This window comes from Lycium barbarum, chromosome 4 (assembly GCF_019175385.1).
Source record: "Lycium barbarum isolate Lr01 chromosome 4, ASM1917538v2, whole genome shotgun sequence".
Taxonomy (NCBI): Eukaryota; Viridiplantae; Streptophyta; class Magnoliopsida; order Solanales; family Solanaceae; genus Lycium; species Lycium barbarum.
In genome coordinates, this window is record NC_083340.1 from 142,354,228 (window position 1) to 142,366,880 (window position 12,653).

The 12,653-nt window shown below is 30.1% G+C and overlaps 1 protein-coding gene across 1 annotated transcript; it reads left to right on the forward strand.

The window, feature by feature from the left end:
* The first annotated feature begins 8,473 nt into the window (after positions 1–8,473).
* Positions 8,474–12,377, forward strand: LOC132638755 (glyoxylase I 4-like). Its single transcript, XM_060355529.1, has 4 exons — positions 8,474–8,707; positions 8,834–8,939; positions 11,307–11,568; positions 12,156–12,377. The coding sequence occupies exons 1-3, from the start codon at positions 8,565–8,567 to the stop codon at positions 11,523–11,525; spliced, it is 468 nt and encodes a 155-aa protein (XP_060211512.1). The 5' UTR covers positions 8,474–8,564; the 3' UTR covers positions 11,526–11,568; positions 12,156–12,377.
* Positions 12,378–12,653: the final 276 nt, after the last annotated feature.

The window sequence follows — 12,653 nt, forward strand, 5'->3', positions numbered from 1 at the left end:
ACCTTTTTTTTTTTTTTTTACATGTGTCATCATAAATGACTTTAATTTAATCACATATTTCACTTGAGATACTTAAATTGGGCAAAAAACCATGGTGAACTACAAACATATAAAAACATTAAAAATATCGTTTTACTAAACGCCGGCTAACATGTATTAGCTGATGTTATTATTTATTATAGAGAAATAAGACAAATTAATTAAGTAAAAGAAGTATGAAAATAGTAGTGATATTCAAAATTCTGACGTGATTTTTTAAATTTTTTCTTTACTTAAATTAATGTCCTAATGCATTGATTAAATATAAATCTAGAGACTCACATGGGATGATGCTAACGCAATAGTTTGGGGTAATTGGGATCTGATTTATTCAACGTACCAATATATCAATTTTATATATATGACAGCGTCTAAAATGTTTTAAGATTTTAGTCATATATATATATATATATATATATATATATATATATATTCAAATACAACTGTTCCAAAATCAACTTTCACAAAACCAATGTGAGTGAGCGCATTATTTCTTTAACAAATGAATGGTCTTAATTCTTCAAGCTGATTAAGCGTAAAATTAGTTAACGAATATATAGGAGAAGGTACAGTAGTAGATATATAATCTATAACAAACACATGCATGTGAGGACGACTTTATATCTATCATTTTAGTCTATGAATTAATTAGTTGGCAGAATGTTGGGTACTTAATTTGATTATCACACACCTAATATGTAGAGATCATGACATGTAGTTTGATAGTACAAGGAAAAACAGTACTGATCAGGATGTGCTTATAATTAATCTTCAAATGTATTTCCTTGTAATCTATATATAATATAAAGCTAGGCATAGACAATCCTATGTGGCATCTCTCTATGGCCTCTATTGACATTTATCTTTTTTCTCCTTTTTTTTTTTGGCTTTTTCCTATTTTTCTTCCAATTATGTGCCATATTAAAAAGATCAAAAAGTCATTTATGTGTTATGTAAGTGGATGCTCCAAATTAAATGAGTGATTTATTTCTCTCTATGTAATGTTAATATTCTTAATCTCAAAAGTAACTATTAAATTAAAAATAAATATAAAAAACAACCCATGTAGCGGTAATAACATGACCTCAATGTTAAGGTTTAATTGTCTAATTAAACATGATAGTTAATGCATATTGAATGTCTATGTTTCTTCATCTTCCCCTCTATAATTCCCCCTATAGTAAGACGTGGGATTATTTGTAACACATTCCAATAAAAGATAGGAGTAATTGCTCTTGCATTTATCTTTACATTAAATTTTCGTAGCAATGATCTTTATATTTTTTTTGCATATATATTCTCTTCATTCCTTTTCTACAGAAGGTAATTTTCTTTGTCCTCTTTCCTGCTTATTCAATTTGTTTTAACCTCATGTCATCTTCATTTTATGAAAATATCAAGATGGTCAATGGGTAATCTATATATAATACAAAAATAGGCATAAACAAGGTGATGTGGCACCTCTCTAAGCCTTATGTTAGCAGCTATATCATCAATCCATTTTAGCTTCAATAGTTGTAACGCAAGAAAATAATTCTTCAACATTGCATTCGGGAAATTCTTCACCGAAAGTTAAACTATATTTTTTTTAATTTTTTTTATAGACTTTGCATAGTCACGATTTATATTATGAGATTTATGTGTTAATGAATATTTCGTATCTTGATTGAACTTATTTGTTTGTGTCGTTTCCCCCCGCATATTCAAATGGATCAAATTCTTTACAGGTAAAGCCGTAAAGGTATATGCTAACTTTTTGATTGAAAAATCTATTCTTTTGAATCCAATTATTACTTCTTACTCAGTATTTGCTGAATTTTGGTAATTTGTGTCATGCTATAATCTACATAATGAATGCAGGACACTTGAAATCAATTCTTATTGGGTAAAGGTATATGCTAATGTTTTTGGTTGAAATTTTTACTCTTTTGAATCTATTAATTATTTCTTACTCAGTATTTGCTGATCAGAAGCCTGGACACTCTGTGATATCTATCTCGACATTGAATGTATTTCTTCCAAGGTAGTTATATTCACTCTCTGAATTCATGAATGTTTAAATTTGGTTAGGTATATGGCTACCCATGAACTAGATTCTTGTGACATATATTGATGCTTCTGTTTTTTTTTTTTTTTGCTTAAATGATTTTTAGAAGTTAAAACTAATTGCAACCATAGAAATTTAGGAATATGCATAATAATAATTAAAAGAACCAAAAACGTAAAAAAAAAATGAAAAAGAAGGAAATGGCTACCAGTACGAAGTACGAACCACGCTCCATATATTAGGATTTTAAGCAATAATTTAAATATTTAATGATCAAAAATAAAAATATTATATAAATGTATTTTTATAGTTTATTGGCTCTTTTCGTACTCATAATAAATTTGTTTTCCAATTAAATTGTTTGTTCTTTCATGTTCCTAACTATATTGGTACTTTTCGTATTCTCAAATTAAATTATAATTAATTAATGTGTAATAATATCTATGCTTCTTCATATCTTATAGTAATATGTTTTTACGTATTATTTCTTTAATATCTTATTATTTTAAGTTGAGGTATTAATTTTTTTTATTACTTATCTTTGTTATTAGGAAGTTAAAGTAAAAAAGAAAAAAAGATTTGACATTTTAAAAAAAATGATTGCATAGGCAAGTAAGAAAGGAAAAAAAAAAGGTTAAAGATAAGAGGGTGAAAAAAGAAGGAAATAATGTAAAAATAATACAAGAGATTCATTCAATTAGATACTCATATACATATATTAAATGTATAAAGATATAACCACACTGCAATTATACAGGGGTTACAACTGGTTTAGGAGAATAATTTGAGGCCTATTGAGACCAACGCTGATTCAACAGAGGTAATATCTATGCTAAAAGGTGGACACATTCCCTATAACTCTCCCTATAACTCTATTATTTCTGAAAGCATGTCCTTGGTGAGCGAGCTGGGGACATCCAGTGGTAAAGCAAGTCTATCGTGAACAGAACAAGGTGGTAGATTTGCTCGCAAAAGAAAGAGTAGGAAGAAGCTTTTTGACAACGCGAAGATCATTGTAGTTCCTCTGGTGTTTGTAAGCGGCGCTTTTTGGGCAGACATTTTAAGAAATACTTATGAACGTGAAATTAGTTTTTATAATGGTCAATCTTTTGGAATGTCCCCTATTATGTAATAGGCATAAGAGACCTGGATCCTATGTAATTATGTGCATATAATGAATATGACAGTAGTGTATTCTATCCCAAAAAAAAAAAAGAATATAATTGGCTAAACTTGAAATATTTGAATTTAAAAATTAAAAAGAAAATTTTAACAAAATTAATGTTCCGATGTCTAATCCGCGCGAAGCGCGAATAGATTCACTAATATATAATCTATAACAAACACGTGCATGTGAGGACGACTTTACATCTATCATTTTAGTCTATTAATTAATTAGTTGGCCGAATGTCGGGTACTTAATTTAACTATCACACCTAATGCGCAAAAATCATCACATGTAGTTTGATACTACAAGGAAGAAGAGTACTGATCAGGATGTGCTTATAATTAATCTTCTAATGCATTTCCTTGTAATATATAATCGTACTATATTTTTTTGTTCAAGTTTTGCGATTTCAACTAAATTTATTTTCTGCTCAAACTATATGTATCCCTATGTTAAAAAAACTGTATGCATACTGTAAGAAAGTCACACTCATTAAAAAATTCCAATAACTCTAGATTTTGGATTCATTCAGTAGGGAATTAAAATGTAATTCATATCATGTACGTAAAATAAAGCGAGAATTTGGTGTATCTTTACGTAACAAGAAATTTGAAAACGATTTCTAATTTAATTTTTCTTTAACTTCTCCTAATCTGGTGAGATCAGCCTACATGGACGATCCGACTTTAATGATCCGTTCAAAATTAATCAACACATTCCTCTTCTTCAGAAAATTATGCATAAACAATTTTTGTTCACCACATGAGATAGGGAAGGGGGTTTCTTGTCTGGCCTTCTTAATTTCTATATAAATTCTTGAATTCCTTGACATAAGAGAAATATTGGTTCAAATTTAAGTGTGGCATCTTTATATATTCTTGATCCTCTTATCAAAATTCTTAGCTGGGCCGTTGTTGTGTGGTGCTGCATTATTATTAGCTCTTGGGGCATATAAATATTAATTCCTGATTCATTTGATTTCGTTGTGTTTAATAATATATAGGAGTGCATGGATGACCAAGTTAATGATTATTGGTTTGATGAGGACGACAAATTAGTCTATGGAAATCTATATATAATATAAAGCTAGACATAGACAATCCTATGTGACACCTCTCTATGGCCTCCATTGGCATTTATCTTTTTTCTCCTTTTTTTGACATTTTCTCTATTTTTCTTTGTGCTTTATTATAAAAAATATAGGAATAAATGTCTCGACATTTACTACTCCACTATCACATTGCTAATGTTATAAAATTGAATTCTCAACAATGACCACTTTAATGTTTCCTATTCATTGTGGTTTTAATGTCATTATATGTTCATCCTTTTTAACTTTTGCTTCAATTTTAGACATCAAATTCCCCCGGGCTAATGACTATGGAGGTTGGAGGCTTTTGAGATGAAGAAGTAAGATCTTTCCTCTTCACCGTGGTTTTATTGTCAATATATGTTCATCCTTTTTAGTTTTTTCTTTATTTTTAGACATGAAATTTCCCTCGATGCTAATGACTATGGAGGTTGGAGGCTTTCGAGATGAAGAGGTAAGAAAATAATTGTTTTTTATAAATTATTATTATTTAACTTTATATGAAAAAAATTCTGTGAGAATAGTCAATTCTTTGTCTCTTCGTGTTATGATATTCAAATAATTTTGTTGCTATTATGGGTTTGGTGTACTATACCGCCGTTCGTTTGTATAAAATTTTCATATTAAAAAAATAAATCAAAACAACTTTGGTTATACATTAGATTGATTTTCTGATTTTTTTTTTTAATGTGAGTTTCAAGTTCGAGAAAGTGATATTGATGTATTTTTCAAGTTAATTTTCCTCCACTACACATATTAGTTAAATACATGTTCAGTCACAACTTGATTTTCAAATATCCTTTCTAGACTAATGACTACGGAGGTTGGAGGCTTTTAAGATGAAGAGGTAAGATATTTCCTATTCATTATGGTCTTATTGTCAATATATGTTCATCCTTTTTAATTTTTGCTTTGTTTTTAGACATCAAAAATCTCCCGAGGCTAATGACTATGGAGATTGGAGGCTTTCGAGATGAATAGGTAAGAAAATAATTATTTTTTATGATAATAATAATAATTATTATTATTTAACTTTATATAAGATTTTTCGTGTGAGAATAGTTAACTCTTTGTCCAGGCTTTCGAGATGAATAGGTAAGAAAATAATTATTTTTATGATAATAATAATAATTATTATTTAACTTTATATAAGATTTTTCGTGTGAGAATAGTTAACTCTTTGTCCCTTCATGTTATGATATTCTAATATTTTTGTCGCTATTATGAGTTTGGTGTATGATAACGCCTATTTGTTCGTATAAAATTTTCACTTTTTTTAAAAAAAAATCAAAATAATTTTGGTTATACATTAGATTGATTTTCTGAAATTGTTTTTGAAAGTGAGTTTCAAGTTTGAGAAAATGACCTTGATCAATTATTCAAGTTAATTTTTCTCCACTCACAATTTTTTTTTTAAAAATTCCGATTAAATGCATGTCAAAGCACAACTTGATTTTTTTACTTTTTTCCAAATATCGCATATTTTATGTCCAAAAGCCTACTAATATAACTCATAGGAGAAAGGATTAGAGAAGCGAAACAACTTTTCTCCCTTTTTGCCTCCTTAGCCATATATAGATGTGTACTCCATATAAAGCTAGAAAAAAAAAAGACTATTGTATTTTTTTTCCTCCTTTTTTTGCCTTTTCACTAATTCCTTTTATTTTATTTTATTTTATTTCCATTTATGTGTTATATTAGAAAATCTCAAGAGACGCCCCTTTTAACTCTTTTTATTTGACATTTTCTTCTTTTTTCTTCCAATCATGCCATATAGAAGAAATTAAGAAACAGTTTCTTCCATTTTGTGCATTTAATTGCCATTAAATTGTGAGTATTTACATTCCTATTCAATTACGAGTCTTTATTTTCCATTACCATCACTAATCAATACATTACTTATCAGCTGGAAGTTGAATGTATGTCAAACAACTTCATTCGTACTTTTGAGCGCCGCTTCCTAAGCAGCCATTTTGCATTTGAATTTAACTAGATTATACATTGTACACTTTTGAAGAACTTAATGGAGAATTTACAATTTCAGTATAAGCTATAGCTAAATGGCATGGCATGACTGGAATTCGCTAAGGGGAAGATGGTGATAGGCATTCCCAAGTATCTTTAGGTACCAACACATCCAAGAATGCTTGACGAAGATGATGGCTCCAAGCCTCCTAGAAGACACTTGGAGAACGGAAATTTAAGTCAAGTCATGTAAAAAGATATTTTGTAGAGATGAATTCCACTTCCTTTTTAATATATTTTTAAAATATGTGATCTTAAACGTGCCATAAATTTTCTGTTGGTTTAAAATCATGTTGACACACACACTTTTCTATTTTTTAAACATATATCCTTATATATATTTTATATATACTAAGAAAACATTACATTTTATACATATAGCTCTGCTACAACTTTCTTAAAGAACTTTTTCCTTTCTTTACAAAAATAAAAAAAAGCAGTTTCAACGATACCAAAAAAAAAAAAAAAATCTTCAGAAGATCTAAAACTCTTAGGCGGTTCTAATTTACAAAAAAAATCTTCAGGATATCAATAATCATTACGCGGTCCAAAATTATGAAAAGTATTAAAATTAAGAATTAATAATAAAATGAATTAAAACTGAAAAACTTATATGTTTAAATTTGAACACTAAAAGGATTTTTAGCACTAGAATATTTAAAAATTTGTTTCACGAATTTAACGAGATGGTATTTTATTCGCGCGGACAAATTCACTAGTAGACTAATGAAATCAAGTAAATCACAAGATACTGTTTGTCTAATGTATATAATAAAATGTGAGTTTAATTTATGTACAATTTTAGTGTAAATTTATTTTTACATTATCAGCAATTGTTTATTTATGATAGCAGGTTAATTATCATTTTTAACACATTAGTAATTAACATGTATCGAAAATTTTACCTATAATTATATTTTAAGTAACTTGATTGTGTAAATAATTTCTTTTTAACACGATAAGTATAGATAACTTTAACTCATAAAATGTTGGTTAAACTATAAATTTGCATTAAAAAAAGTAAAAGGAGCTGAATAGACACTTCTTTAATTTATTAAGAGACTCTGATAAGTACTCAGAAGTTGATAACGATATGCCGTGTAAAGACGTCAGTTATAATAACTTGTAATATGTATTTTGGAGAACTAATTAGCAAAAGCTTTCATATAGAAGACGTCCACAAGTTAGAGGTTGATGAATATGACTTCTCACCTAATAAGATGTACCAAATTCAAGTGTGTATATATAATTTTAGTATCTCAGAATTACATCAAAATCTAGTGATATCCGTATCAGAGGGGTGGCGGGATTTTAATTTTATGATTTCTGGATTTTAGGATAACGATCTCAAGTGTGTGTATATATATATAATAATAAATTTTCTAAACATATTTATAAAATTTAAACTAAAATTTCTAGAATCTTCCGAACCCATAATAAAGCCTACTTCCGCTTCTAATTGGCTTTTCAAGATTAGCTTAACGTTTTGTAGTCTCCGTCACACTAATACATGCATAACTTAAAAAGAAAGCTTATAAACGCTATAATCGCAAAATTTGCACCCAATTTCTATATGTATTATTATATCCAACAAAATGTAAAATAAGAATACAATTATTATAATTATACTTAGATAATTAAAAAAATTAAAGATGAAAATACTCTTAAAGTACACATTCCATATTATTGCTCACAATATAACAACTTATATAGTAGTACTATTTACATTACAATAATTCATACATTATTATTTATCCGTATAACAACACATCTCATATGATGACAAAAATTAATCGAATCCTCGGAGTTACTCTATTAAACCATAACTAGGATGCTGACATAGATCAGTATAGCTATCAAGTAGGATTACTTAATTAATTGTCAAGTGCAATTTGTCTAAATTCATCACTCGATTAGCCAAGTATAATTGTCAAAAGGCTTTTGCATGGCTTTTTGGAATATTATTAAAATAAACAGTAATTGTCACCACGTGGTATCTACTTGTTTTACTCTTCACCAGTTGTCACCAAAAAAAATTCGTTTATATCATTTCAAGAATTTTTTTCTATATATAGCCACTCCATTACTACTCCACTTTGCAATTCTGTGGTTCTTCAATTTCTTTCTTGCTTTGAAGTTTTTATTTTTTCGAGCTTGTTCTTGCTTTGTTTAATTTCATTTTGTGGAAGGATATTATGGAGAATCCTTTGCATTTAAAGTCATTGAATCACATATCAGTAGTCTGTAGATCTGTTGAAAAATCTCTTGATTTTTACCAAAACATTCTTGGATTCTTTCCAATTAGGAGGCCTGGTTCTTTTAATTTTGATGGAGCTTGGTGAGTACTACTAAGTACTAATTAAATGAATGTTTTAATAAGCTGTTAAAGTCTTTGTTTTCAAGTTGATAAACAACATTAATGTACTAATTGCACATGTTGATTAACTACTAATGTCTTTTTCAGGTTGTTTAATTATGGATTTGGCATACATCTTTTGCAATCTGAGGATCCAGAGAAATTGCCAAAGATTAAAACAATTAATCCCAAGGACAATCACATTTCCTTCCAGGTACACACTACTTCTGTCTCTTTTTTCTATATTTCCAACTTTAAGACTGAATATATTTAAGACTTAGGACTTTTGTTTACTCATTTAGAAAGAAAAAAATAAATTCTGCATCTCCCAAAGGATATGTATGCATGTTAGATGAATCCCATTAATTCGCCGGGAAATTACAGTGTATATAAGGTCAAAGTTAATTATATATATACATGTGTAGTAGATATTATATATGCATATATACAGTAGATGTTGAATCCCCTTGACTTCTTGGTGTTTTTTTTTTTTTTTATATATACATTTTGAATTCCCTTGTCGCGTGTACATATAGAGTTGAGTTTTATGCCAGCAGTTTCGATCTATATTGTCACAATTCATGTACAAATGTTTTGGGTTTGAGGCAGTTGGGATTTTAAGCCTTAACTTCTACCCAACAACAGTACTGTTATCAGAATTCTTTGAATTTTTGGTTATATGGTCCTATAAGAGGAAGGTATTTTTTACCTTGTTAGCTTTTTATTTGGACATGCATGTCATGTTTCCTAATTTGTTATCAAATCTTTACGTGCGAAGTGAACGATATTTCTGACTCAACTAGACTATAGTAGAAATATTATAATCCAAGACTAAAAGAATTTTTATTTGAGAGGGTGAAAATTACTATTTTTGCCATATTTAGAGATGTTCCATTTTATATGACACTTTTTTTCCAGTTATATAAAAAGAGAAAGATACTTTTCTCTATTTGGAAACTATCGATCTAAAGATAACACCCCATTCTACTTTCACCCTTAATGACATGACTTGTTCCGATTCAGTTGATATAAAAGTTCATTAATTTACAAGGAGAGAGAAAATGACAAGAACTCTCAACGACGATCACCATTCATTTGATTATTGATAATAAGGCCGGCGATTTTGATGCCTCACATATATTTAGTGTATGTGTCAAAAGTCTTTCGTTATTTCTTAAACTCCATATCCAGTCAAATTCCTTCATATAAACTCAGAAGGACTTGTTAAAATTGCGGAATACAACGAAACGGATCAAAACTAGAATTGGTTCATTGAGAGGAAACAAATATAGAGAGAGAATTTTATTAATTGTGAAAATGTGGGGAAGTGAATATCTGATTACAAAGGGAGGACTTATTGGTCCTTATATGCATGGGCTTTGACCCGGAAGAATAAATGAATACAATGTGGCCCATAACTAAAGAATGCAGCAACTATAGCCCATCATGTTGGATCCACTGCTGTGTATTGTGGATAAGCAATATGTGGCATATCATGAAATCCAACTCCACCCCCCCCCCCCCCCCGGAAGTTGGAGGGGCCTTGAACACCCAACTTGAGCAAAATGGAATGACTGGACCTGTCCAGTAAAAGGCTTTGTAAAAACATCAGCTAACTGAGCAGTGGTAGAAACATGATTCAAATCAACCAAACCTTCACCAAGTTTTGAACGAATGAAGTGACAATCTACTTCAATGTGTCTTATGGTGCATGCATGATCACTAAAGTAGATAATTGCATTTGGATAATAGACTCTGGGGCCACTGATCACATGACATCTAACAAAGACCTTTTAGTTGATATCCAACCTCTAGTTGTCCCTTATTTAGTAACTCTTCCTAATGGGTATAAAGTAAAAGTCACTTGTACTGGTTCCATTGAATTTCTCTCATTTACTCTCCATCATGTGCTTTATATGCCTAGTTTTCACTACAATCTTGTGTCTGTTTCAAAGCTCATTTACCAATTGGACTGCATTGTTCTGTTTACCAAGATTGCCTGTATTATACAGGCCCCTTCAATGAAGAGGCCACAGGTGCTTGATAAGCTGGATGTTAAAATTGCGGAATACAACGAAACAGATCAAAACTAGAATTGGTTCATTGAGAGGAAACAAATATAGAGAGAGAATTTTATTGATTGTGAAAATGTGGGGAAGTGAATATCTAATTACAAAGGGAGGACTTATTGGTCCTTATATACATGGGCTTTGACCTGGAAGAATAAATGAATACAATATGGCCCATAACTAAATAATGCAGCAACTACAGCCCATCATGTTGGATCCACTACTGTGTATTGTGGATATACAATATGTGGTATATCATGAACTCCAACAGGACTAGGTGCTACTATATGTCATCAGCAAGAGGTAAATGTCAATCTCGTGCACTAAAATTCTGCTTATGCAAGGAATTCGAAGAAAGGTCAAACCATATTTGATTGATAGACCAAATGTGGTCCAACTTTTCTCCAGATTTTCTGCATACTAAGAGCTTAGTGTACTGAACTGTTCTTTTTTTATCATCACCACATAGTTGTCATATTAAACTAAATTGAACTGATTGATTGTTGCTGCAGTGTGAGAGTATGACAACAGTGGAAAAAAGGCTAAAAGAGATGGAAATAGAGTACATTAAGAGCAGAGTTGAAGAAGGTGGAATCTACGTTGATCAATTATTTTTCCATGATCCAGATGGTATGATGATCGAGATTTGCAACTGCGATAACTTGCCGGTGATTCCACTTTCCGGCGAAACAGTTCTCCGGCCATGCTCAAATCTCCAATGCAGCATGTAGCAGAACAAAATTCAACAGCTGGTCTAAGAAAAAAGTTAAAGAAGTAAGGAAGAGAATCAAATTTGCCCCATATACGTACTATTCGAAATAGCTCAATTTTGTCCTCAGTCGTACTTTTGGTAACTTTTGGTCCATTCATATCCTTACCTTAACAAATTATCTAGTATTTGACCTTGCTATTAACGGAACTCCAGCGTAAAATGAGCGGATTCACGTGTCCAGATATTTCAGATAAAATTCACAAATAGCCACTTTTCAGCCCATGTAATTGAAAGATAGCTATTGTCATGGAGTTCAAAATTCCACAATGAAACTTCAGGATATTGTCATGGAGATTCAACTGTGATTTCAAACTTCGTGACAATGATTATGTTTTCAATTATAAGGCAGAAAAGTGGCTATTACGCGCTATTACTATAAATATTTTGATAAAGAAGTTCAATTACTCTATAATCTTTTTATTATGATTGAAACAACTTCCAAATTGAAGTTATGTTAGGGTCAAGGGCAAAAACATACTTTTTTCTAGTAGCAGATTAAATCAAAAATTTATCGGAGGATGAAATTGTTCAATTTCGATTAGTATAAAGTAAAATTTAACCTTTTGTCCCCTTAAATGACATTTTGCAGGAGCATGCATATTCAGTGAGTGCAGGTTTGTTGATAAAGAGGAGGAAGAGAGATTCTCAATTTTAACTTGGGATGTCTGCTTTTTGGTCTTGTTAATTCTGTTTATTTGAAAGTGTTAAGGCTTCAATAATCTACATTTTATTCCCAAGGTACCATGTACTACTATCTAAGTGTGCGTATATATATATATATATATCATTCCAAGATTATGGAGTTCAAAAACTTGATAAAGAAGAAGATGAGTGTGCAATCATTCTCATTTAAAAGTTTAAGCCGTGTAAAATAGGACGAGGTCATCAATACAAAAGCAAAAATTAAACTTAATTAGTACTGGTTAAGAGTTCGAGCACTGAGAATAGAGATATTTCTTATGGCACTACAAAAAATCAATCAAATCGCAAGGTTAAATTAACAAATTGCGCATGTTTTGACCCCACAAGCAGTCTTTAACAGCAAAGACATGATTTTTATTTTTAAGTTAGATTTTATTATAAACAG